Here is a 27,751-nt window from a genome sequence, read left to right as displayed (position 1 = left end):
AATATAATTTGTATTGTATTATATTTTATTATATGTAATATATATTTATTATAAATAATATATGATATTTATATAAATTATATAATTAACGTTATACATAGATTCTATATATATATATATATATATATATATATATATATACATAGAAGAAATATATAAGTATAATACATAAATATATTATATACATTATATATATTATATAACTATATAAATATAAAAAAATATGATGTATATAATATACCATAACATAAATATATAATAGCAATGGTTTAAAAAGCGAATCGGTGACCCGGATCGAACACCTCAAAAACCGATCCGGATCAGCGAATCGGCGATCCGGATAGAAAATCGGGTGAATCGGTCAGAATAAAGCTTCAAAAAAATCCGAAAAAATTATTAAAATTCATTATAAATATTGTTTTATAGGAATTCAATAAGAAATGAGGGTACTCCATTAAGAATTTTCATGTTTTTGCATGAATATGCGAATATTGATATGTTCTTTCCCTGCATGAACTACTATTCAGCATTTAATTTACATCACACAAAAGGATAAACATAGAATTATCATGGAATAAGTATATCAACATACATGGACTACAATAAAGCATACAATTAGTAACATACGATCTAAAAATAAAATGACAGACGACGTTGTTGTTCTTCTTGGTCACGCTGGTGCCATTGATTAAATTCGTTTGACAATTCATTGATTCGATCTAAAAACGAATCATCAATATTAGCAGGCGTCTGACTATACCTAAATCCCTGAGTATTAGTGTTTTGTTGTGTTCCCAATCCAAAATCCCCGAAGCTTGTCCATCGTTCATGCTCACCTACACTGTCATACTCATCCCTACACTGTTGCTGTTGGGACTCGATATGTGAATAATATGGCTGGGATAGGGCGGCCTCAGAATCGTCTCTCTCATTTTCTCTTAGACCCCCTTCCCACTCTCCCTCATTAAGTGCAATATCACTGTCATCTCCGACGAATTGTGGATACGTTGGATGGCTGCTTCCTCTTTCATGCTGCTCATCACCTTCTTCAAGATCTTCCTCACTGATAGCTTCAAGGAACGCTCTCTTGTGCAACACTGGCTCCTCCTCTTCTACTACCCATTGGTCTGCTGTGTCTGTGACAAATATTGTGTCTAAGTATATTGGCCCATAGTCTTCAAGCTTCCTTCTTATTTGTCACTCTTAGAGGTTTAAGTTGTAATGAACGTAGACTAGTTTATGAAACTTCTTCGAAGCGAGTCGATTCCTCCTAGTAGTGTGCAACCACTGGAATGTACTCCAGTTGCGCTCACAGCCAGTAGCAGAATATGTCTGGGTGAGCACCTTGATTGCTATCCTCTTTAGGTAAGGTACGTCAGTACCATATATCTCCCACCATTCAGCTGGATTAAAATGCAAAAAACATTGTAAGGGCAAGAACAATTCATAAGATTAAATATATGAATGAACAAAATATTAGCGAGGGGATAACCTGGATCCATCATAGTTCGAGAATTCCTGGCAAGTCTAGTTCCGAAGGATCCTATAGCATCCCCATACATAGCAAGCTAAACCAAATATATAACGTTTTAGTGCATTATTCCTCACAAATATAACAACTCAATGAAGTTCTTACCCAAACATTAAATAATACCTCTTGTATTACTGCTACTTGGTTTCGATGGCTTCTCTCCAACCTTGCAATAATGTATCTGACCCCTTCCATAATCTTGTGGAGATGTTCAGGTGTCAAATAGAAAATTTTGGGTTGAAGTAGTAACCTACAAAATATATAGATAGAAAAATGTCATTTACAATTTCATAAAAAAATGATTTAAAATGAAACATTGTAATGATATAAATATATATTTACCAGCATAATGAATTGGACGTCCAAATTTAGTGTTCCACCTCTTTTTTATAATCTCGATGACTTTGCTAGCAAAACTACATTTCTCCCCAATAGCTGATTTTGCCCTCTCAATACCTTCATAAAAGATACCCATGGTAGCTTTCTTGTCAGCATCCACCATTCTTAACACCGTGACCAAAGGGGCAGTGGCCTCGACAACACTGGAACATCGAGACCAGAACCGCCTATTTGAGACTATGTTGTCCACTTTTATACCGGTACTGGACTTCGTGAGGCGGTCATTTAACCACTCTTCACAGGTAAACAAGCTCTTTAATGCACCTCAGATTCTCGAAAGGAGTCCACAACTAAGTAATCGATCGCAAAGCGAGTTATGGCAGGCCTGATTATCTCTTTTTTCTTAGAGTTTTCTCTAAACAGAAATAAAATTTTATAGTGGTTGTATATAAATCTCGACACCAACCTTGCTTCCTCTAGAGTCTCCTTCACAATTTTGATCTCACCGATCTCCTCTAACATAAGATCGATGCTGTGTGCAGCACACGGGGTCCATACTAGATGCTTCCTCTTATCCATCAACTTGCTGCCCGCAGAAACATATGCACACGCATTGTCCGTAATAAACTGGACTACACCCACCTCCTCCACTATCTGATCATATAGTCGTACGTAGAAGTTTGCATCCTTCTTCGTCCCTGATACTTCTTTGCTAGACAAAAAAGCTGTACCTTTTGGAGAATAGGCCAAGAAGTTTAAAAACTCCTTTTTGCTAACTTTATTCAACCAACCATCACTCATGAGAGTAATGCCTATCCTTGGCCAATTCTATTTATATTCTTTAATCCACTTTGTAACTTCCTCCACCTCTTCATCTAATATTGGCCCACTGAGCTCATATGTCGTCGGGGGTTTTACACCAGGCCCGACTCTCTGGATTGCACTGACCATAGGTGGAAAATATGGCTATTGGCTGCATCAAAGGGAATCCCTTTATCGTAGAACCATTTACCAACATATCTCCCCAACATGTTTCTTGTACCTTTAACCATGGCTTTTAGGGTCATCTGTTGTGACTTAGGCTTTGAGAGAAATGGGTCTTTATGATCATGACCTGCAATACTGGCACTCCTAGGTAACTTAGAAACAATTTCTTCAACATCTGATTCTCCTTGATACATATTGCCACCAACCCCTCCATACATATTTGAGCTGGGCCCGCCATACATGCTGGAGCTGGGCCCACCATGCATCTCTGAGCTAGGCCCACCATGCATGTCTGAGCTAGACCCACCGGCCATTGTAAACCCACGTTCCCTCTGATATTGTTCATGTAAACTCAATCTTGTGGCCATGTCCAGGTCATTATTATATTGCTCTTCTAGGTCATTATTATATTGCTCTCCTGTATTCCTGCTTGATGGCGTATATAAACTAGCTATCTCCTCATTCATCCTATGTTTGGCAATTTTTTTACCTTTGTTAGCATTAAGAATTGTCGCCATCTGTTTTTTTACATTACTAGGGACACTAGTGCATGCAGAAACATCTCCCTTAACCCCTGTCAAGTGTTGCTTAAACCTATGTACCCCATTACTTATCACTCTTTGACAGTAATTACAAATAATTTTGTCTTTTTTGTTGGGATCAAGTCTGACCCCATGTTGCCATGCAGGGTCTTATGCAGATGTTGACATGATTCAACTGTTTTAAGATGTAAAAAGTTAAAAATTAACCTAACAGTTCAACAAGAAAAATAATCACCATGTGTAGTGATAATATGTTGGGGTAGTTCATGTAGTCATATTTGTTGTTATTTGTTATTGCAAAATACCTCTATTGACAATAATATTTTCGTACATATCAATTACAAACAGTCAGGATAATATAATACAAAATGCAAGCTCCAAACATGGCTACAACTCAATTATCAAGAAACATACATTTTTTGCATTAAAAAATTAATAATAAAAACAATTCTTCACAGAGCCACCTAACATCAGTCATTCCAACTAAAAAATGCATTAACAACAGATTAAAAACATACAGTTTTGCATTAAAATAGAATAACATTGGCCTTTCTGCATAAATAATCTATCAACATACAATTTTTTCAACAAAAACTTTAACAATAAAAATTTTAAATATGGTTTAATAGCCCTCATGATAATTAAAACCTTGCCACGATTTTCACATCTTTTCGAAAAATCATCATTTTTCAAAAAATTCGATCATGGAAAAAAAAAAAAAAAAGTACAGCAAACTCAAACAATAAAAATTAAAAATTGGGTTTAATACATTATGATAATCAAAACCTTATCACGATTTTCACATCTTTTCGGAAAATCATCATTTTTCAAAAAATTCGATCATGGATAAAAATAAAATAAAATAAAAAAGTACAGCAAATTTTCAAATAATTCGATCATGGATTACAAAAAAAAATTTGATCATGGATTAAAAAAAAAAATTAACAAATTTTCCAAAAATTCGATCATTGATTACAAAATAAAATTCGATCATGGATTAAAAAAAAAAAAAACACGAATTTTCAAAAAATTTGATCATGGATTAAAAAAAAAAAACACAAATTTTCAAAAAATTTGATCATTGATTACAAAAAAAAATTCGATCATGGATTAAAAAAAAAAAATCACAAATTTTCAAAAAAATCGATCATGGATTAAAAAAAAAAAATCACAAATTTTCAAAAAATTCAATCATGGATTAAAAAAAAAAAAATCACAAATTTTCAAAAAATTCGATCATGGATTACAAAAAAAAAATTTGATCATGGATTAAAAAAAAAAATCACAAATTTTCAAAAAATTCAATCATGGATTACAAAAAATTCGATCATGGATTACAAAAAATTCGATCATGGATTACAAAAAATTCGATCATGGATACATAAAATTCGATCATGGATTACAAAAAATTCGATCATGGATTACAAAAAACTCTATCATGGGTTACAAAAAAAACAAAAAACAAAAAATTTGATCATGGATTACAAAAAAAAATAACAAACATTTCGATCATGGATTACAAAAAATTCGATCATGGATTACAAAAAATTCTATCATGGGTTACAAAAAAAAAACACAAAACAAAAAATTCGATCATGGATTACAAAAAAAAAAAAAAAACAATATGATCATGGATTACAAAAAATTCAATCATGTATTACAAAAAATTCGATCATGGATTACAAACAAAAAAAAAAAAAAAAATTTTGTTCTTCACAGAGCCATCTTACATAAGCCATTTTAACTAAAAAATCCACCTCTAAGTGAATAAATTACATCCAATTGAGTATATTTTCTGATAAACAACAATATAAGGAATCAAAACCCTAAATTTTGAACACATTATCATCAATAAATCAAATCAAATCAATTAAATTGAGCAAAAAAAAAAAACGCAGTTCTTTTCTTCACAAACAGTCATTGAATCTAAAAAATGAAGCTCAATTTGAATAAATCAGATCAAATTGAATACATCTAATTATAAACAACACTATAACGATTAAAAACGCTAGAAATCTAACACATTATTTCTAATATATCATGAACAAAAAATCGAAAGGCGGAAAAAAAAAAAAAAAAACAGCAGAAATTTTTTTCCTCAGACATATCTGCGTTCATCTAAAAATTCATGCTGTAATTGACCAAATTACATAAAATTGAATATGTTAAATCATAATAGACACAATAAAGATTAAAAACCCTACAAATTGAACTCATTATCTTCAAAATATGCGGTGAAATTAATCATATGGCGGAAAAAAAAAAAAAACTCGAACTTCTTACTTGGTTTTGTGAACCGGAGCCTTCAATCTCCAAATAACTCTGTTTTTCTCAACGATTATCACAAATTCGTAACAGAAGGTTTTGATGAACAACTTTACGATCAAAATGCCTACAAATTTTGACAGATTCATGCCCTATTTGGCATGAAACACAAAGAAAGGCGGAAACCCTAAAAATGCAACTTTCGTGATCCAAAAACATAAAATTTTTCAACCATTTAATCCGTGAAAAAGCTGAATAAAGCTGTTTAAAGCCTACATATTAGATCACATGCCAAAAAAAACAAGAAAAATGATCAAAAAATGACAAATTTTGAAGAATCCCGTGAAGAACACTGTGCAGCCCGTGTTCTTCACGGGACTCGCCGATTCCGTACAGTGAACGGCGAGTCACTGTACAAACTCGCTCGGTTCTCTCTAGAACCGGACGAGTCCCGATTTTTTGAGCGATTCGAGACGCTACTGTCGATTCCCGAGTCGAACCGGGTGAGTCCGGTTCGACTCGACGTTTTTTTAATCACTGTATAATAGTATAAATTATGTTTGTATTATATTATATTTTATTATATGTATTATATATTTATATTCATTTTATTAATGCAATTTTATTATATAATTTATGATATTTATATAATATTATACGTTATATAATTAATATAGTATTATATTAAATTTTGACACATATCTCTAAAAAACCCATTCATCCAAGTCTCACACCCATGTCATAACTTTTCTAGAGATCTGTGTCAAAATTTAATGGTGATCCTTTCGGGTCCTACTCACATGGGTGTGGGAGGGTCTCATAGTGTCATTTCTCATAATATATATATATATATATAGATATATATATATATATATAGATATATATATATATATATAGATATATATATATATATATATATATATATATATATATATATAATATCTATATTTTATTTGTATCATACATGATATAAAAATATCATACGTTATATTATAAAAATATTATATTATATTATCTAACAAAACTACTTTCACTTTAGGGGGTGGATAAATATATATTAATAAAATAAATATAAAATATATTATATTACATATTATATTATGATATATATATTACATATTTATATATTTATGCTATTAATATATATTTTATTATAAATAAATATTTATTATATTATATGCAATATATAATATCATACTTAAGTAAGATGTCTTTGTGATTCGCAGACCTCAATATTTCAAATTAACTTGAATGAATTGTAAAATTTCGGGTCCGATGGGGATTGGCCAATCCAAAAAACCGTGGATAGCCCTATTCCACCTATTTTGGTGGAATAGCATTATCCACGTTTTTTGCATAAGATCACGGATCGGCCACTCTCTGGGATTCAGCTATCCACGCGTGAATGTGTTACCCAAACAAGGGATAAGGGCCCAATATCTGGATAGCCTTATCCTGGAAATCAAATCCAGGTACCCAAACAGGCCCTAGAGAAAAAACTTACTTGAGCATCTGACAACTGCCCCAAGCTAAAAGCAGCTACCCCATGCCCTGTTGCATGCTACCATCAAACTCCTACAGAATCCCCTTTAGTTTCCTCTGAGAGGGACCTTCACCACCCTCTTATTACACTTTTTTAACATATTCAAAGGTGCACAAACTTCCTAAGTTTGAAAGTGTGCATAATTTTCAAAATTAATAGTATAATACTCAAAAACATTATAGAACTCGTGCATTTTTTTCAAGGAGCATCAGTACTATTGATGCCATAACAAACAAAACAATCCAAAGACCAAAAATTGAAGGTATGACACTAAAACATTTACATAATTATACCTATCCATGAGTTTATTGTTGGCTTTTGACATCGCTTTTTCAGTGCAAATGCTGACGATCTTTCTCCTACTGTCCAAGTCTACTACAGCACCATTTTGGTTGCCAACTGTAGGTCAAAACCAATGCAGTTAAAAACGCACCTTTATTCGAAAATAAAACCCAGCAGTGATAAGAAGGGAAGAAGCCGTATCATACACACAAAGGCAAATGCCTTTCTCAACATGGTCCATAAACATCAATAGTTGGGGCCCATCTATTCCGCAGACATTACATGTGAAGTCTCCACCACAAGCAATACATGATACGAGTAAATTTGCGAAAAAATTGAAACAGAATAAAGTATTTGAGTCTTGGTTCAGAGCTCAAACTGAATCACTGATATATCTATCCTACATTGAAAGGACCCTAAAATATCAAAGGAGAGAAGGTCAGTATAGAAACTCAGTATTGGAGCCGGTCCAATTGCCAAACTAGTCTTCCATTGTTTGTTATTGCATAATCAGGAAAATTATTAAGTCTAATGGCAATTAATAAGAAGAAATGTGAGGTCCAAAGATTCATTTGAGAATGCTGATTCTGTGAATGAACTATGGTGTCCAGCTTTGGTTCATAATGCAAAGGTATAGTCGATTCCCAAGTAAGATTATAACAGATTCTACTCTCTGCATCAATCAAGAATATCTACTTACATAATTACTACAACAGCATATATCCACTTACATGATTTAGAAAGTGTAAAATCATTGCTGATCTCTGGGCATTATTTCTTCGCCTTTTTGTCTTACACCAGCATAAGTTCAAGTGTTGGATGGTGTTACAGTATGCAAAGAAGACAAGTATTAAGCACATTAGTGGTTAATTCAATACATTTGAATACATGCACATCGTAAAGTGCAATCAGACCATCAATATGAAGCTCCTCCATAAAACTCTAGAATAGCAACCCCTTGTGATCGGGCAATTTTGAGGCCTCCGCCAACCTCTTCAAACCCTTTGCCATCCTGTAAGCATCTAAGAGATCTTGGGCAACATCCTCTGCATGACAATTTACAAAGGCCTGTAGAAACCGTTTCTCCGTCATTCTAAGAGCTGTCAACATCATGGGTCCTTCTATTTGAGGCATCAGCCGCATTGCCTTTATCTTCTTCAAAAGAATGAATCGTGGTCTTATAACCCGCTCCAAGTTGGCATGCACTAAAACAGGGTTATCCATGATAAGTTTAGCAGGGAGCTTCATGGTTGCAACAACATATGTCATGTTCCTCTGGACTTTATCAACCGATAGGGTTAACACATAAGGAGATTTGCCAATCAACCCCATGACCTCTTCCATCGAGAACCCAAATTTCTCAAAGTTGGCAATCTTCAATCGAACAGTTTCTATGCGAGAAACAGCCAGCAATGATAAAACATATTTGTACATTTTGGACTCCTTGGACAGGCCCGATTTTTTGAGATAATCAAGCTTCTCAGGGGTAAGGGACGAGTGTAACATAATCATTGGTCTGGTGATGATCAAGCTGACAAGGTCTGGCCTTGATATTCCCATGTTCTCATACATAGCGATGCAAGGTTTCAGTTTTTGGTCCACATCATAATTCAAGAGAGATGGGTTTTGAAGGAGGGCTCTTAGAAGGGTTTCTTTGGAGCCAAAGAGGTTCTCAAGATACTGTATTCTATGGTCGAGCCCCTCCTTGACCTTGACAGCGAGGAACTTAGCGCGGCAAGCCAAAATTTTGACTAAGTCTGATACCGGTAAACCGAGCCTTTGTAAAATTTGGAGTTTGGATTCGAGAAAAGGTATTTTTGCCTTTAAAAGAGAGGGATGGCGATCAAGGATCTTAGAAACGTCTATTTCAGTGCAACCATAATTCTTCAAAATTTCAATACACATCTCTGCGTTGTTCTGTAGGGGGATTAAACTTTCACAAGATTCAGGAGAAGGAGGTGAAGATAAAGAAGAAAAAGAAAAAGGGTGGAGACTGAGGTGTGGTATTCGGTGAAAAGAAATTGGGGGCTTGGGGGAAAGAGTGATGGATTGGGAAAAAATGGCACTAAAACTACTGCGACTACTACGGCTACACAAAAAGAATAGCATTCTAAACGGTTTAGAGTAAACTCGCATTTTGGGTTTGTCTTAGTAATAACAATAAAAAAAATAATGCCAAAAGAATAAAGGCTGACAGTTTCAAAAAAAAAAAAAAACAACAGTGCTGAAGAATAAGAGTAGTAACAGGCGATCCTCCCTTAGCTTTTTTTTTTTTTTTTTGATGAATTTTGAGTCCTCCCTTACCTTGTTATCTTCATGTGAAATGCATATCAATCAGGAATGAGAATGTACCAAGGTTTAGCATAACAACGATGAAAATAATAATAATTAAGGATCCTCCATGGAAGGACATCTCCCTCATAATCTCAAAAGAAAAGGGTTTGAGAATCAGATGGGAGGAGAGCAGCGCACATGCATGAATTCAATTTAACACGAGCTGGAGTCACTCTTCTTGCAACTAATTGCTGAGATGATAGGCTCCTCCTCCTTTCTGATCAACACCAGGATGTTATGCAAAGGAATCCACCACCCCCCCCAACCTCTACGTCTTATGCTCGCCCCCTCTTTTTCACACCAGAGAAAGCTCTACTTGAATAAATAAAATTAGCTGTCAGCCTCTGATCAGCTGCGGCGTTTGTAGTCCAACGGTTAGGATAATTGCCTTCCAAGCAATAGACCCGGGTTCGACTCCCGGCAGACGCATATCGCCAGTTCTTCCTGTTCTAAGACACTTTGATAAGTGCTCTTCTTTGAGTTGAGAAACGTCGTTTCAATGCTGCCTCAAAGTTAAAAACCTTTATTATATTTTTATCTTTATTTATAAATTTTAAAGCATCTTTATTTATAAAATCTTTAAAGTTGGTCGTCTAAAATATATTTTTATTTTTATTTATAAATTTTGAAGCATATTTGTTTTTTTATCTTTATTCATAAATTTTAAAGCTTCAAAAATAATGTAGATCAAGACATCTATGAATACATGACAATCTTTAAAATTGATGGAAATTTTGAAGTTTTATTTATAAATTTTAAAGCATCTTTCTTTTTTTATTTATAAATTTTAAAGCATCTTTATTTTTTTTATCTTTATTTATAAATTTTAAAGCTTAGTGTAGATCGAGTCATCTATGCATACATGAAAATCTTTAAAATTGATGGTCTAAAAATGTGTTACAAAATATACTATTTCCAAAACTTAAAATCCTTTTTTTTTTTCATGTTCATGTATCTTGATGTCGAGATGATCAATTTGAGGATATTTGAGCATCAAAATAGCCTCTTCTAGTGAAATTTTTGAGGTAGGCTCGAACACGTTTCTATGAGTTATCTCTTAAAAATCTATTTTTGAGATAGATTTTTTTACTTAATTTTTTAGAACATGTAATTTCTAACATGGAGATCATGAATATGAATAAATAAATAAATTTCAAAAATTATAAATAATAATTCTATTAAGAAAAACCTATTTGCATCCATCTTTAAGATGGATGCTTTATACCTTGGGACTGCAAATGTAGATGCATGAAACAATTTTTCTTTCCTCACATCTATACATGTTGAGGTCGAGATTATCAAATTTAAGGTTTTTCAGAATCAAAAAACAACCTCCTCTAATGAATTCTTTAGGTGTGCCTTAATTTGATTTTTTAGAGCCTCACGTTATATAAACTTTTTCCTTACATAAATCTATAATCATCCATTGTTGCCTAGATTTTAGCTGCAGCTTTAAAAAGCCGCCCATCCCAATCTTATCCCAATTGACCAACTTGAAGTTGGTAATTCTTAAACCAGATGAGATTTCTATAACGCCTAGGCTTTATGAAAACAAAATAAAGCCTCACTTCAAATCCTCGTATGGAAAGCACTTTCAGTAAAAAAAGATCTCCATAATGTCTCTAAAATTAATTTCCAACACAGACAATTAGTTTTGAAACTCAAAAAATGGTACAGATCTTGTAGATCTATAAACACTTATTTTTAAGGAGAAATGGACGGTCTAGATAATTCGTTGTCATAGACATTATTTTAAGAGTTTGAAATCCTTTTTCTTTTACTTTTTTGAGTAAGTGTGAGCTTCATTAAGATAATGAAAGGTACAAGATACATGGAAATTAAAAATAAAGAAGGAAAAGGAAAAATAGGAAAAGGCCCCAAGGGTCAAGGGAGGGAAAGAGTTTAAGGGTAGGGTGGACACCGAAGCCAAGGCTTAAAAAGTAGCCAAGTTAGCCAATCAGTTAGCATCCGAATTGAACCCTCGAGCAACATGCTTGAATAAGACTTGAAAATCCCTCAAATGTTTTAATCCTTATTTTTTTTATAACCTTAATGTTCAAGCCAAGATGATGGATGTGAAGGTTTTCTAATACTTGAATTGCAATTTTATATGAGTAACCCAAGTTAAATTAATCAAATCACACTTCAGTGGTAAAGTACTTGAGATTCCTCACTACATTTTTTTAATTTCAAATAGCTCGTTATTTTTTTGATAAAAATTTCAAAGACATCAAACCATAGGTTGCACATCATGCAAAAAATTATTGGGTGAGTGAAATGTAAAATCTCTTGAGTGGCACTTGATACCCCGATTTCAATGACGATGATGTGGGTAAGTGGGTGAAAATAATATTATAGCAAGAGATCCAGTCTACTCATTTGTAGAAGAGAGTTGGGGATAAGAACGGGGTCGGTCTCATATTATTATTACTTATATAATGCCAAGATCTCAATGCCACGTAATTTCATTTCAGTGACTAATTCTCCTGTCCTGGTTTGCAAAATCCGGTGGGCGGCCGCATTGTTCTCAGCTCCTCTATAAAACCATGCAGAAAAACATCATTCTTAGCTTCCTTCAAAAGCAAGCCTGCGTCTCAAATGGGTTCTCTAATGGCAGGTTGGGATTCCCCTCCATTGGATCCTGATACCAGTAAGCTACCATTTCTCAATTCTTTTTCAACTATAATAGTTATTATGGTTATGTATGCTTTTATATACTATATGAATATTTTCTTACTAATTACTTTGGTTTAAATTCAATGGTAGTCCGTTCTATGAGGAATAGATCCTTCACCAAAGAGGATATAGAAAAGCACAGGAAGTTGCATAATGCTGCAAGTAGGGTGGAGCAAGTGAGTCCCAAAGCCTTGTTCGCCTCTCATTGTTGTTGTTGTTGTAACTCTTTGATCATTGAGCTAACCGAGTCATAGATTGATTTTTTTAATGTAAATTTGTCAAAATAACCAACTTATTGACTATTTCACATTTTCTTTCAACAAGGATGAGGTTTGTATGGAGCCGAGACTCTAAACTAAAGTGCACCTGAAATGTGGTTTCAATAATGGAAATTTTTGTGATGGCCTTCAGATATATTTTCATCCTTAATTATAAAATAAATTTAAAGCTTAAAAAATAGTGTAGATAGAACATATCTATGAAAAATTGAAAATCTTGAAAATTGACGATCCAAAAGTACGTTATAAGATGCACTATTTTCAAAACTTGAAGTCTATTTTTGTTTCACATGTCCATGCATCTTGATGTAGAGATGATCAATTTGTGGATATTTGGGTATCAAAACAACTTCTTCTTCTTCTAGTGAAGTAGTTTTTGAGGTAGGTTCTAATTTGATTGTTTAGAGCCTCTGTTCTATATAAGCTTTTTTCCTTTCAACAATAATAATGAAGAGAAATAGGTAAAATGTTTAATAGGTGCATTTTTTTTGATAAATTTCTCGACCGTCTTAAGAACTTACCCTTTTCTTTTTTATTATTATTATCTATGGTGTTAGGAGAGTGAGCAGATGAAAAGGGAAGCAAAAAAACAATGTTCTTCTACAAAATCACCTCAATGTGAGAAGAAACTTTATTCAGTCCACTCCATTGATTGTCCGGAGAAGCTTAAAAAGACAGAGACGGGTGACTGGTAAGGAATGGGCCTTATTTTTGTATTTCGGTGCATGACTTTGAACTATTTAATTTTTTATACTAAAAGGTGATTGGGTAATTGCATGAAGGTGGACAAAGAGCAATTGGGCTTTTCTAAATGAACTCCCCAAAGATTAGCATGGAAGTTTCATCTCGCACACACAGTTTCACTTTGCAGCCATGGCCTCCAGGAAGAGTATGCCCGCATTTTTCATCGTTTTTGGCATAACAAAACAACTCTGTAAATAATTCTGGACTTCTCTTTGTGAGCTTTCGTCTTTCTTTCTTTTTTTCTTCCCTGGCTTCCTTCCCAAATGTAAAATTCCGCTACTTTGTTAATTGACATGATATCCAAATTGAGGGGAACAATTTCTATGGCTCAAAAATGTTGCCCCTTTTATTGAACTCTCGATCTTTAAGTGAGACGCATCCAGGGACATTATTGGGAAATCAAGAGTATCCGCTCCGGTTGAAGTGGCTCCTATCTTAACCCAAAAATACATGAGTCCTACATCATGATGGTGGACTTCTACACAGGATTTTAAAAGATGACATTGTTGTTGTGATTATCCTCTCCAATTGAGTGAGTAGAATCAACTGAACCATTTCACATGCAATGCGTGGCCAAATTTCGGAAATTTGAAAACCAAGATCAAAATTTCAGACCAAATTTCGCAAGTCCTGTAGGAGTCTTGTTGACTAATGCTTTTAATTCCCTAGCTACATTCTATACATCTGTTTAAAACTTGCAGCCTACTGATTTTCTATTAGGAAAATTGTTTCATGCAGGCTGGACCATATTTCTACAAATACGGTCCAAAAAGGGTAAAGCATATGCAAGTAGGCGTTCCATCATAAAAACAATGGAAACTAAAAGTCTAAATGCTTTCTTACTAGAATTATTATTTCTAATTTTTTAAATTTATTTATTTTTTCATATTCATGATATTACATATCCTGAAAAAATTAAGCCTTAAAATCCATCTCAAAAATAGATTTATTAAGAGGCCCCCATTTCTACATATACGAGCTTGGCCGCATAGAAACCAAGTCCTTTCTTTTATTCCTTCAAAAGTAACTGTACAATGCAGGAGCAATGAGCCTTCCCCACTCTAAATACAAGTAATGCTAAAAGCCTACGACAATACCCTTTTACTTCATCAGACATTGTTTTTTAAGGGGCAAACAATCATTTTCCACATTTGATGGTTGCAATCAAAGTTTTGCCAAAAAGACAAGCTTCTTAAGTGATACCATTCAGTTAAGAAATGTTGTTCACACCTGTGTTTGCTATTGCCAACCAGGAACATGGTTAAAATTTAGCATGTGAGGTTTTAATTACTCCCCGCACTTTTTTTGGCTGGAAATAACAAGAACATGCAAATAGCAACTCCTGTGTATATAACATAGATGTCTCACATGGAGCCAAACCTGTTATAATGCTCCAACTGATACAAAGAGATCTGTGGGACCCCTTTCTGCACCAAAGATATTTACGGAGTTATGGTCCATTGACATAAATGCAATGGTCATAACATCTTATACAGGCTACCTGGTGTTCCTATTTTCAGTGATTTAGCAACATGGCACATAGAGTAATTTTATAGATGCTCAAACTGTCACATGACCTGAATCTCCATCGGCCATGTTCTTGATCAAGTTCTTTGTTGAAGGCATCCCAGCAACCACGTCTTCCTCAATTCCACATTCGTTTGTTCCCCTTCTGATCTTGAAGTAACCATCCTGAATAGCAAAAGAGAAGCACAATGGTCAAGACTCCCAGGCAATGCTTTACAGAGCAATAAATATGCGGACAACGGTCTGATAAAAATAAATTGGCCAGCCAATTGACTTGGGAGGTCTGACTGAATATTGGTAAAATCAAATTTTGGCTTATGAACCATCATCTTTGTCCTGAATTGACATTCAAGACCCGGAACACTGGTTCATGTGGCATGGGAAAGAGAGAGAGAGAGAGCTTGCTAGTTCTTACTTATAAACAGGCTCATGAAAGAAGAGAGCTTGCTAGTTCTTACGTCTAAACAACTTCATGAAAGAAGATTAACAAGCACTCTTTAACTTGCAAGAAAAGATAGTCCGCTTAGATCATTGGCATAGAGGGTCCATATGAATTCTTTTTCGATAGTTTATCCTTTTTCTTTGGTTTGTTCTGAGCTCTGAACTGTAGCCTACATTGGATCTTCAAATACGGCCAGTCGAACCCTTATTTAAAGTTCCTAATTAATGCTTGCACAATGATTAACCACTCATCATCATCATCATTTTCCAAGCCTTATCCCAATTAATTGGTTCACCACTAAAAACATGAATTTGAAAAAACTAGGAAAATGGAGAGGAACTTACATCACCCCAGCCACGATTCCACTGGTTTGCAAGAAGCTGCAGAGCAAAAACCAGAATTAATTAAGTTATGACAACCATATGGTGAATCATGTAAAATAGGAACAAAAGAACTCTCTCAATTATTCTTGACAGGGAAATAGCAGACGACGAACCCAATAATCCTCCCCTTCCTCAGAAGTTCCCCACCCAATCAGCTTCACAGCATGCCCACCCATGATACCACCTGTAATGTGCTTGTAAATCCCCGACTTGTAATGTGCAAAATCCTGCAATAGGATCATTACATTTGAGAATAAGACGGCAAAATTTAAGATTTTGAACTTCACTCATCATTCTTGGGATGCTGCTAAATACTCATAATGCAATTCAATTACCTCATAAACCGTGAAGGCGACTTCAACAGGACCATTCTTGTAGACCTCAGCCATGATGCTCGAGGGGTCAGAGTCGATTCTGTAAGCATTGACACTGAAGTGTTTAGATTCCTGCCACAGTTGGTTCTTAACTTTGCATTTCCTCTCGCACTGAGGAGTTGGGAATCCAGGCTCACATCCAGGGTGGGAGCACCCAATGTCGTCAAAGTAGGGGTCACACTGCAATCAAAATGCAAACAAATCATTATATGCTACACAATACCTACTACCAACAAGCAAGACAACATGAAAATCAGTTAGTGCTGTTCTATTGAGAAGTGCCCGACAAAGTGGGAGTTTTAGGTAACCTCCTTTTTATCCAATTCAATCCCTATGACTTCCTTTGATAAATATTTCCATCGATATTTTTTTGGAAATAAAAGGGGAAATCTAACAGGAAACGAAAACATCCCTGCACTAAATACTTTATTCAAACTTAGAAGTAAAAATTCTGAATGCATTTACATATAAAAAGAACTCACTCAATAATTATTACTTTATTGGAAACCTAATCACTAATCTCCAAAAATTGTGGAATTTATTCTTTGAAAAAAAGTATGGGTTTTTACAATGTCAAGCAGCATGTCAAAAATCAGAGTCAGACCCAAATCACTGGGGGACCCGGTTTTGTGTCGAGCTATCCAACTTGAGATTGTCATACAGACATAATAGAAAATTAAAAAAAATAAAAAATTGATTAGGTCGACTTGGTCAAACCCAAGTCTGCTTCGTGATTTTTAAAAACCTGATGTCGAGATTGCAATATACGTGCATCGCACATGCCTCTTGCTAGTCTGATGTATTATTTTTTTCTCGATGCTTTGTATAAGTGCTCTAAAAATCAACTTGGCCATAGATCTGATCCCTAGCCAGGCGGAATCACTCGCGGTGTGCCCGACTCCTTGCCAATCTAGTAAACGGCCTACTATGGAAAACTCAAAAAAAAGGAGAAAATCGGGAAAAATAGAAAAAAATAGATCAAATGTGGGGAAATAAAATAAATGATGAACAAAGTATTTCTGAAAAAAAGAGAAAAGATAAAGATGAATATAAAATATGGCATTTGAAACCCTAACCCTGGCTTCACCTGTTAGTCCTTCTGAAATTACCAAGTTCTATTAACCTAATCATAGAGTCCTTCAAATTTGATGGAGATCAAGAGCGGGGTGATTCAAAAACTTAATTTTATTTTTTTAATATCATAGATGTAGGTGTACATTTTATTATTTTATTAGGGTTCATTTGAGTGGCTGGAAGACACGAGATTGTATGTGTGTGTGAGAGAGAAAGCGAGAGAGAGACAGAGAGAGAAGGAAATGGGGGCCCCCCTTTAATGAGAATGAGAGAGACGCAAAACTAAAGGGAAAAACCACAAAAAGGGAGGAGGATTTCTGCCCCCTCTTATATTACAGCTACATGAATGATTCTCGGGCAAGTATTGTACAGAGTCACCCAAGTACTGTGAAAATTGGGTGAGCCAGCCCGAGTTTCACAGTGCTCGACCAGGCTTTATACGATACTCCCCAAGTACTGTTCGTGTACATGTTATATTATGTACAATCTTCTGGCCATGGCAGGCTGCAGGCCACATAACTCGCATGAGTCTGAGTAGACTGGAGCGAGTTTTCGAACACTGATTCAAATACGATCTATTTCAAACAAACACATCAATGAAGAGAAACAGAACCTGAATTGCATGAATCAACAAAGCCGGAAGCCAGACAGGATATCCAATAATCCAAACTAAGCAATGGATCAAGAAATGAGAATTTCAAGGGAGACATTGGAGCCGCACCTCTTCAGTAACCACACCATTCTGGACAAAGTATCGCCATGCATAGATAGGGTAGCCACCATCACAACCATCACCACACATAAATCCACAGCATGACAGCAGATCATTCACCGACAGGGATATGTTCTGCACCAGTTGACGCACAGATGAGGGGGAAAGAAGGATAAATAAAGAACATAAAGAACAATGAACCTAGTGACTTTGCATTATAATGAAGTCAAACATTGGCAGACTGATAGCTAAAATGATAGCTTATTTTATCCTTGGAATGCAAGTATAAAGTGTGCAATGGTAAAGATAGCAATACTATGCCTCAACTTCAATTCCTACTGAATACCATTCCAAAATGAATGCAGAAGCGATCGGACAAGGATTCAACCGCACCAAATGCCCAACAGGAACCACAATGGCCCTGTTCAAGACCCAAAAGTATACAATTGAGTAATTCTTGTCCTCCTCATAATCAATAGAACTGAAGTAATAGGGAGAAAAGGAAATTTTACCTGATCTTAAATGAGAAATTTGAACGTGAACACATGTTAGGAACACAAGAAGAGGGGAAAAGGTCAAAATTTCGTCTAATTAGAATTTTAGTTGGGAGGAGATGAGTAATTTGCTCGGTAAAATAATATTAGTTTGACAAGGTAGAATATTAGCAACACACCAAGTATTCTACTGATGGTGGCGCATTGGGTCCATGCTGTTCGAGCATCGAAATCCTTCGGCAACTTCACAGTTTTTTCATATCTTCTAATGGGAACAGGGACCAAGCTATTCTGGGGTACTGGTTTTACTCCAAGAATATATTTGAATTGACCAATCTACATAAAGAAAAGTATGCAATTGCTTGCATCAGATACAGCAATATTCTGCATTAAAAAAATGGTGTCTAAGTGTAGCCAGGCTTTAGGAACTCACTGTGTAATTGGAGAAGCGGGGATTCAAAGCAGCTTGCCAACCAGCATTAGGATTTCCATTGATTTTCTCTATTATAGAATCCTGCATAGTGGAAATACGTAGGATGATTACTTAATACCTGGAATCCTGAGCAAAAATAAGCACCAGGTATAATATGTTGGCCATAAATATGACGAGAACTTACTTGAAGAATGTGAGTTTTGTCCTTGGTTGGAGGAATAGGCTTCACTGCCTGCACCTGAAGTATACAAAAGCGGTTCTATTTAGCTACATTGCCAGACAGTGCAGTAGATAATTTCCACAGCAAATGGAAGACAGGGGGTGGCACAGTTTGACTGAGCTGGAACGGAATGGCATATTAGACTATCAAAAACTGTAACTTGCATATAAGGTGGGAATAGCAGAAGTACCCAGTGCCACAGCTCCAAAGCCTTAAAAATACAAAATAAGAAACTGACCATTTCAAAAACCAGGGGAGCATAAACCAGAACAAGACATTGGGTAGCAAATAATTCAACTGGTGCGACAGTTTAAAGTTCAAACAAACTTTTTGTGAGCAGAAAGAAAGGTAATTTATATGGGATTGTCATGAAATTATTCATCATTGTAGACACAAAGTCCAGAAACTCATCTTGGCCAAGGGACTCAGGCCTTGGCCGAGCCAAGTAACTTGGGCGAGTCCAAGCGGACCGCCTGAGTATTGTATAGCGAGAAAATAATGAAAAAAAAGAAATCAAAAAATTAAATGAAGAAAGAAAAAGTAAAATAAAACTAAAAGCAACCTTAAAAAGTCCAAATAATATTAAAAAAGTATAGGAAAAAATGGATCTAAAAAAAAAACTGTTTTATAGATGGGCAGATTTAAAAATAAAAAATAAAATATAAAAATAGGGATTAAGGCAAAAAACACTCACCAATCATTTCCCAAAAATCCAAATCATATAAAAAAAAGAGTTATACACCATTCCTATATTTTAACAATGTTTTTTAATCTTTCTAAAATTTCTTTTATGCACCCGGAATGGAACACACAACTCAGGGATACTTAGGGCGAGTCCAAGTAACTGTGATTCGGGCGAGTCACGAAACCATGATTGTAGAATATGTAAAAGGAAATATCATCAAATGGAAGTCTACGTATTGCAATGATTGGAATCATGATCAAACTTCAGTGGATAGTTCAAGTCTATCTGAAGCAAACAGTCAAATTCTGAACCACCAATCAAAGTTCCGAAACCTAGAACTTTCCATAAAATTGGCTATAGCAAACTGATTGGCTAAAAATTGCATCCTAGACTCATTAAGCATCGTCACTAAAAGCAATCACTTGTATATGATGCTTGCTTGTAGTTTTGATACAAGAACATACCAGAAATTGGAACATAAGTAAATAGAAAAGTGATTGAAGTATGGAAAAAAGAAGAGCCTAGCTGTGCAATTTGGGGTTGACGAGTAAAGGTAAGACAAACTAGGAAAAGGATCTGGAGCATACTAGAAGAGTTTATACACAGATAAAATAAGCCAATATCTAAAGAAAAGTTCAGATCGTAAAGGAATTCGAAACCTGTTAAAAACAAAAAGGGAGCAAAGGACTGGTACAGAAGCGAAATGTCTACGCAAATAAGACCATCTAATTTTAAATAAAAAATTGCAACCTCAAAATACAACGAACGGGCTGGATTGCCTAACACAAATCACAGACATCCATTAAAGAAAGAAGAAGAAAATGGTTAAATAAGAAGCCACGAACTGCATCACAAGTTCCTTTTGAACTTCGAGGCATATTAAGAGAAATCTTCGTATATTTGAGAAAACTAGTATATGGAAAAGGTGTTAAAGAGTACAAACCATAAATCAAGCAATCAAAAGAAGAAGAGAGCAATGGACCGATGATATCCAGCTAAATCCTAGAGCTTTTGCAATACAAAGGAAAAAAAGGCTCAAAATATACCTCGTCAAACGAGATAACAATTGCCAAAAGGAGGAGAGATATGAGAGCCTTGGCCATTCCTACAGCTCGCTCGTTCGCAGGCTGAAAATTAAAGCTCAATTTTTAGAGAGCAAAGAAGTCGAGTTGCTCATCTCTTTTCTTTCTCCCTCCCTTTTTCTTCGTTGACGACAGAGCGACAATCTTATGTGGTGCGGTATGTATAGGGCTTAGGCTGTAAACAATCAAATTAGAGCTTACTTTCAAATAGTATCGGAAAAATGCGGTTTCAATACTGAAAATCCTTAGTGATAGCTTTAAAATATATTTTTTTATTTATTTATAAAATTTAAACTTCGAAAATAGTATAGATAGAATGAAAACTTTGAAAATGTTTCTAAACATTCAAATTAGAGCTTACCTCAAAAATTTCACTAGAAGAGGTTGTTTTGATGCCCAAATATCCTCATATTGATCATGAGAAAAAAAATAGGATTGCAAGTTTTTTAAATAGTGTATCTTGTAATGCATTTATAGACGGTTAATTTTCAAGATTTTTTAGTTTTTACATATATATATCGATGTGCATTATTTTTTAAGCTTTAAACTTTATAAATAAGTATAAAAATATATTTTAAGACACATTACAAATATTTTCAATATTAAAACGTATTTGAAGGTAGGTTCTAATTTGATTGTTTAGAGCCTAGGCTCTATACAAACCACACCCATATATGAATATCACCTTATTATTATTTTAATAAAATAAGGAAAGTAAGAGGTAAATAGGAAGGCGGGGAGAGAGAGGGAGAATATAATTATTCGAGCGCTGGGATCGGCCGCCTAATAATAACAATAAAAGATTCCAAAGAACCGTAGGGGACCAATTGATCGTCAGTGAGGAAGGTGGTGGGCCCACAAGTGAAATGTATTGGATTGACCAGCCCATTCGGATTGGATTAACGATTCTCAGCACCAAGCTCCAATGACCACATATTTTCAAAAGAGGGGCAAAATATAAACCAGTAATGACTGAATAGCCCTTGCAACTCTTTTTCCTTTGTTTCCCTCCCTCCGTTTCTCAAGGGTGAGAATCTCTATAACGAGAAAAAAGATTGTTGGCTTTGTAAGCATATATTAATTTTAAATTTTTAATTTTTTTTTTTTGTATCTATACATTTTGAGGTCGAAATGATTGATAGAATAGTCTACCATCATCATAACATTCTCTTCTCTTTGGCTTTGAGAGGATTTTTTAATCGCTACTTACTTTAATAGTATAAGATTGCAACTTTATATAACTCTTATCCCATAAGTTTAATATATCTTTTAAAATGGTATAAGAACTTGGTAAGTCTTTTATGATAGTGTCAAATTTGTATTATCCATTGAACCTTGCTTGTACAATTAAGGTTGTCGCCTCGTAATAAAAACATTTTTCTCTATGTAAAAAGAAGGATGTTGCTTCCATAAGGCAATCTCTTTTTTATTCTACTTATAAAAGTATAGCTGCATTGTTATAAATCATCAATTTTAGTTGAACAGTATAGATTTTAAGTCAATTTTTTAAAATAATATTATAATTAAATTCAACTTTTAAGCTAGAATTGAATATATAATATCTAACTAAATATTCATACTAGTTTGAAATATTTATTGATGCCAAGACTATAGGAATGAGAATTTACCTGATTCGAATCCGAAACCCAAAATTCGGACCCTATTTGGATCCATGTATGGATCCGAAATCCAGATCCATATCCAAAAGTCATATATGAATTGCAATTTGGATCGAATCTAGGTGCAGGTGGATTCGATCTAAGTCCAACCTAAATCTAAATCCGAATCCAACTCGATTTTTTTAATAATAAAAATTTATTTTATATATATATAATTCGGATCTGAATCCAAATCTAATGTATACTTTGGATCTAGATCTTTGAATCCGATTATTTGGATCCAAATCCAAATATCTAAGATCCAATTTTAACCTAGACTCTAACCCAGATCCGATATATACTATTTAGATCAAAATTCGGATCTGATCATATCCGCCCGCCCCCGATCTGACCTGTTCTCACCCTTACAAGACTGCCATAAACTAGAGAGCAGAAATTAAGTGAGCAGGTATGGTGACATTAGTTATTGGGTGACGACTTACGACAGATGCATGGGTAGTTTACCGGAAATCTAATTAAAGCAAGGAGCTACGTGATAGAGAAAGAGGCAGAAAGGTGCGTTCAGTTACACGGTTGCTTACACAGCCAATGGATGCTTGCGTGACACAACGTTGGATACCACTCTTTTGTTGTTTTCTTTTTCAACAAAAGAAGAAGAAGAAGAAGATAGAGGGTGGTGAACGGAATCTTTTGCTCTTTCTTTACCTTGTCAAATTGTTTGGGTGCGAGAGAGAGACTCCTTCATCTCCGCTCTCCTCTCCGCACACGGCTCTACTCTACCCGCTAGATTGTTCCCACACGTGCCAAACGCACAACTTTTTATTTTTGAACCTCCTCAGCAACAGCAGTAGTCCGTCCATATTTGGTGTGTTTGCCGTCTATCCACTTGCTTGCTGCGTACAATATTTGGAAAACTTTGGATTGCGATTTTAAAGTACGCCGTTAGCATGCGGTCAACCCAAGCCTCCACATTTAAAAATACAGGCTTTTTAATCATTTTTTTTTTAAAATAAAAACCGATCCTGATTTTTAAAAAATATAGAATCTTTGATATGACGATCATGAATATGAATAAAAAAATAAATTTTGAAAACTATAAATAATAATTATATTAAAAAAATATTTGGACAATTAATTTCAATTGTTTTTAAATGGACCGCCTATTTGCATCCACTTTTAAAATGGATCCTTTATACCCCTAGACCACCGCTTATTGTACAAATGCAGCTCAGCCTGCATGTAACAATTGTTCTAATAAAAATAAATGATCTCGTAATATACAATCCCGATTGATTACCCTTTGCTACATTAAATTTCCTATTAAAACAAATGCAATGCCTCACAAAGAAACTTTCCTATCCGTAACAATAAAATAATAATAATAATATTTGGTATAATAAGTTTGGCAAAAATTAAGAGGAAATCAAGATAACCAAAATACAAAATCCAATACCACAACAATATACATCAAATCATAATGTAATCACCACAAATATACATGCTTCATCTCAATTGAGATGCATCCACAGATAACCGAGAGTACAATTTCACAAGAGAAGTAACTGGTCGGGTTAAATAAAATCGTTACCTCACAATTGGTAAAACACCACTTATTTCCCTTTCTATTACCACAAAATAATAATGGAACCAATATCCTTTGGTTAAGTTCATCACCATGGCACCACCTACAGTAGAAAATGTCAACCAAACTCTGCAATTATGGTCTGAAGATGGGGAGATGTTAACTATACAAAAAGAAAGCGCCCCAAAACACGTAGGACACTCCAACTGGGCGGAGTCATGCCACACAGCGACATCAAGCAAGAAAAAGCCTATTAATCACGCCGAGCTCTAAAAAAGACTTAGAGAAAATTACTTACATATGCGTTATATTTTACGTTATTATGGATGTATCAAAATTTTCCTGTTATTAAATGTATATCTATTTTTTATCTTTTATAACATAATTTTTTAAAAATACGACTTTATCTTTTTTCGAATGTTGAATAACCGAATATAGGCTCAAAGTTTAACATTCACATTCCCATTTTCGGTTGTTGAATATCCAAATAAAAGGGTTTTTCGGATGTTCAATATCTAAAAATGGTTTTAGATGTTGGACATCCGAAAATGACTACGAAATTCTAGAGATTTTTTGAAAATTCAAAGTCATATTTTCCAAAAAGTCTCTGGAATTTCACAATATGATATTTTCAAATGTCCAACATCCGAAACCATTTTCACAAGGAATACAATGTATCGACATAAGCCTTTCATTCGGATGTTCAACACCCGAAAATAGGAATATGAACGTTAAACTTTTAGCCTATTTTTGGATGTTGAACATCTGAAAAACCCTCCAATTCAGTTGTTCAACATCTGAAAAAAGGTAAAGTCGAATTTCACAATATGATATTTTCAAATGTCCAACATCCGAAACCATTTTCACAAGGAATACAATGTATCGACATAAGCCTTTCATTCGGATGTTCAACACCCGAAAATGGGAATATAAACGTTAAACTTTTAGCCTATTTTTGGATGTTGAACATCTGAAAAACCCTCCAATTCAGTTGTTCAACATCTGAAAAAAGGTAAAGTCGTATTTTTTAAAATATTCCATTATAAAAAGGTTAAAAATGGACATACATGTAAAAACTGAAACTATTTGATAAATCTGTAATGATACAAAATACAACAGATATTTATATAATTTTCTCAAAAAACTATAATCCACAGTGAGAAGCATGCAGGTGTCGTGCATTATATTAGAATAAGGGGAGCAGTGGAGAAGAAAAAGAATTAAAGACAAGCACGAGGTATTATCATAGTTAGCAAGTCGGGGACTTTCATAATTCGGCTCACTATAAAATCGAAAATAAATCGTTTTTATTTTAAAAAGCCAGATGAAGAAATCGGGTAAAAAATATGGATCGGCAAAAACACTTCATATAAAGATATCGTAAATATATCGGACTAGGCTCAACAAATCGGAGTCAAAAAATCGGTTAAGTTTAAAAATATTAGAAAATTTAAAATATACCTATTTAGTAGGTACCAAAAAAAAAAAAACACCATGACAAAGACACCATGATATATACATCATATGGATACACCATATTATAACTACAGTATGGTGAGTTGGAAGCATCTGGATATATATGATAACTACGGTATGATGAGTAGGCGACCCATTACTTCAAAGTTCAAACGGCAGCAAGAAGCATATGGGAGTTCTAGACAAAGAGGAAGAAGAATAAAACCCCAGTTGGAGCAACACGCAGAGAGGGAGAACCTGAGAAGCAATACATACAGAGAGAAGCAACATGCACAAAGGAAGCAGCATACACAGAGGAACTATGGGTTTGGGAAAATGAAAAAACTTGTTTGGTGATTGAGTGTGAGAGAGTAACAACACGCATAGAGGAACTATGGGTTTGAGGATATGAAAAAACCCATTTGGGGATTGAGTAAGAGAAGCAGCACACATAGATGATCTATTGGGTTGGGAAAATGAAAAAACTTGTTCGGGGATTGAGTGTGAGAGAGAAACAACACGCATACAGGAACTATGGGTTTGAGGATATGAAAAAAAACCCATTTGGGATTGAGCAAGAGAGAGCGAGAGAGAGAGAGAGAAGCAGCACGCATAGGTTTGGCGATAAGAAAAAATTCTTTAATCTAGGTTTCTTTTTTTTTTTGTTTAAAGATCTTTTTTTAAGCTTATGTATTGATTTTGTAATCTGGAATTCTGAGGCTCTTTGAACCCTAATTTGGTTTGAATTTTTGGTGGAATTTTGTCAAGCCAAAATTTGGGAATTTTTGATTCAATGGTTTTCATGCTTGTTGATTATAATATGTGATAATATGGATGGTTTAAGCCCTAATTTATAATAATCTGGATGGTTTGAGCCGTGATTTATGATAATGTGGATGTTTTTAAGGCCAAAAGCAATATTTCCATATTAAACACAGAAATTTGCATCTATTTTAGGTTTTTTTTTTTTTTTTGAAATAATATTTTTTTTTAGAAAGTATGAAAATAACATTATACAAATCACGAAAATAGTTTTTTATCTTTCAAAAAAAGATTTACAGGTAAAAGAAAGATAGGATTTTTTTGGTCCAGTTTAATTCGTTTATCTTATAATCTTGTTTTAAACGTTTTTATTTGTTTTTTTGCCGCACTTTTAAAAAAGGTGCCGTTTTAAACGTTTTCCATAAAATCGCAGTTTTTTTTTGGATAAAAACGCGTTTTAAATATGCCGAATTGCTAACAACGGGTATCATGCCATTCACTCGCGCATGAGGTATTTCCTGGCTCTCATAAAACCACCCCAAGCCGTTATTTTGGAGAGAGAAGATTTGGGCTCCCAAGTGAAGCTCGGGGGGGATATTAACCAGCGGGAGTTTGTCAACTGGTATTTTGGAAAACAAGCCTCGAAATCTGCAGTTCCTGTAACTTCGAGGGGGAGGGAATTTAACCGACAATGGCATTTAACCCACCCCCGATTTAACCCTCCCACCCAATCCATCGCCCAAATTGCATCCTGAGCTCTCTCTCTCCTCCCCTTTTCTTCCCTCTCTCTCTCTCTTTCCATCGTTTCTCTCCCTTCTCTCTCTACAGAAAACTCTCTCAGAAGCGCCTGCTCTCTCTCCCTCTAGAGCACCCTTCTACAATATACAAGGGCTCGACGTTCTACAGGTATGCAATGTTGTTGTTTGGCTTTCTTCTTTTGTTTTGTGGAGTGTATTAGATACACTTTTGTCTCGTGTTTAATATGTTTTCTCCCGTATATTTCAGCCCTTTTTTTTGTCACGAATATATTGGGGCCATATTATTGTGTTTTTTTATTATGAGAGTTAGACAAAGATCAATCAAGAAACATGTCCTTTTTCTTTGCTGTAATTTGTTTTTGGGTTGATCACTAGCCCAGGTTGTTTGGATGTAAGTTTCATTTGCGGAAACAATAAGTTTCATTTCCGGAAACAATGGTAACTATATTCGCCCTATAATTTCTTTTTGTTTTGCTTTATAATATGGTCCTAAAATTTGCCCTATAATTTCTGTTTATCTGCTCTGAAGCTGACAAACGATCTAAGTTTTACTCAAGAAACTTGATGACCTGAATTTGTTACTATTCGAATGAGAACATCCACCAGATGTAAGATCTAACTAAAATTG

At 34.6% G+C, this 27,751-nt stretch overlaps 4 protein-coding genes and 1 non-coding gene across 5 annotated transcripts; 2 read left to right on the top strand and 3 right to left on the bottom strand.

Annotated features, from left to right (window-relative positions):
- Window positions 1–534: 534 nt before the first annotated feature.
- LOC148783454 (uncharacterized) lies at window positions 535–10,102 on the bottom strand. Its single transcript, XM_088859785.1, has 5 exons — window positions 8,221–10,102; window positions 7,501–7,606; window positions 1,655–1,781; window positions 1,493–1,568; window positions 535–1,403 (listed from the first exon to the last, which is right to left on the bottom strand). The coding sequence occupies exons 2-5, from the start codon at window positions 7,530–7,532 to the stop codon at window positions 1,204–1,206; spliced, it is 435 nt and encodes a 144-aa protein (XP_088715911.1). The 5' UTR covers window positions 7,533–7,606; window positions 8,221–10,102; the 3' UTR covers window positions 535–1,203.
- Window positions 8,225–10,102, bottom strand: LOC18430029 (Mitochondrial transcription termination factor family protein). The gene has a single exon (XM_006840196.4). The coding sequence runs from the start codon at window positions 9,623–9,625 to the stop codon at window positions 8,432–8,434; it is 1,194 nt and encodes a 397-aa protein (XP_006840259.2). The 5' UTR covers window positions 9,626–10,102; the 3' UTR covers window positions 8,225–8,431.
- Window positions 10,103–10,180: 78 nt separating this feature from the next.
- Window positions 10,181–10,252, top strand: TRNAG-UCC (transfer RNA glycine (anticodon UCC)). Its single transcript has one exon. It is a non-coding gene; the product is annotated as a tRNA-Gly (tRNA).
- Window positions 10,253–12,364: 2,112 nt separating this feature from the next.
- LOC110006907 (uncharacterized) lies at window positions 12,365–13,856 on the top strand. Its single transcript, XM_020664933.2, has 4 exons — window positions 12,365–12,473; window positions 12,590–12,675; window positions 13,335–13,468; window positions 13,560–13,856. Exons 1-4 carry the CDS (start codon window positions 12,422–12,424, stop codon window positions 13,606–13,608), a joined length of 321 nt encoding a protein of 106 aa, XP_020520592.1. The 5' UTR covers window positions 12,365–12,421; the 3' UTR covers window positions 13,609–13,856.
- Window positions 13,857–14,691: 835 nt separating this feature from the next.
- LOC18430031 (cathepsin B-like protease 3) lies at window positions 14,692–21,040 on the bottom strand. Its single transcript, XM_006840197.4, has 11 exons — window positions 20,912–21,040; window positions 19,145–19,198; window positions 18,961–19,041; window positions 18,707–18,863; window positions 18,546–18,550; window positions 18,380–18,454; window positions 18,043–18,168; window positions 16,209–16,427; window positions 15,987–16,100; window positions 15,835–15,870; window positions 14,692–15,213 (listed from the first exon to the last, which is right to left on the bottom strand). Exons 1-11 carry the CDS (start codon window positions 20,966–20,968, stop codon window positions 15,082–15,084), a joined length of 1,056 nt encoding a protein of 351 aa, XP_006840260.1. The 5' UTR covers window positions 20,969–21,040; the 3' UTR covers window positions 14,692–15,081.
- Between the last annotated feature and the right edge of the window lie 6,711 nt (window positions 21,041–27,751).

This window comes from Amborella trichopoda, chromosome 2 (assembly GCF_054954075.1).
Source record: "Amborella trichopoda isolate Santa Cruz 75 chromosome 2, AtrichopodaSantaCruz75HAP2 v2.0, whole genome shotgun sequence".
Classification (NCBI taxonomy): domain Eukaryota; kingdom Viridiplantae; phylum Streptophyta; class Magnoliopsida; order Amborellales; family Amborellaceae; genus Amborella; species Amborella trichopoda.
The sequence above is the reverse complement of the archived record's forward strand: the minus strand, read 5'-3'. Positions and strand labels throughout refer to the sequence as shown.

Coding starts and splice junctions, on each gene's coding strand:
- LOC148783454 (XM_088859785.1), bottom strand. CDS start 7,532: ATGTCAAAAGCCAACAATAAACTCATGGATAG. Junction 1,782..7,500: donor AACAATAAACTCATGGATAG/GTATAATTATGT, acceptor TATATTTTGTAG/GTTACTACTTCAACCCAAAA. Junction 1,569..1,654: donor AAGTAGCAGTAATACAAGAG/GTATTATTTAAT, acceptor TATTTGGTTTAG/CTTGCTATGTATGGGGATGC.
- LOC18430029 (XM_006840196.4), bottom strand. CDS start 9,625: ATGCGAGTTTACTCTAAACCGTTTAGAATGCTATTCTTTTTGTGTAGC.
- LOC18430031 (XM_006840197.4), bottom strand. CDS start 20,968: ATGGCCAAGGCTCTCATATCTCTCCTCCTTTTGGCAATTGTTATCTCG. Junction 19,199..20,911: donor TTGTTATCTCGTTTGACGAG/GTATATTTTGAG, acceptor TGTATACTTCAG/GTGCAGGCAGTGAAGCCTAT. Junction 18,169..18,379: donor TCTGCATTCATTTTGGAATG/GTATTCAGTAGG, acceptor CAACTGGTGCAG/AACATATCCCTGTCGGTGAA.
- LOC110006907 (XM_020664933.2), top strand. CDS start 12,422: ATGGGTTCTCTAATGGCAGGTTGGGATTCCCCTCCATTGGATCCTGAT. Junction 12,676..13,334: donor CTGCAAGTAGGGTGGAGCAA/GTGAGTCCCAAA, acceptor CTATGGTGTTAG/GAGAGTGAGCAGATGAAAAG. Junction 13,469..13,559: donor AAGACAGAGACGGGTGACTG/GTAAGGAATGGG, acceptor AATTGCATGAAG/GTGGACAAAGAGCAATTGGG.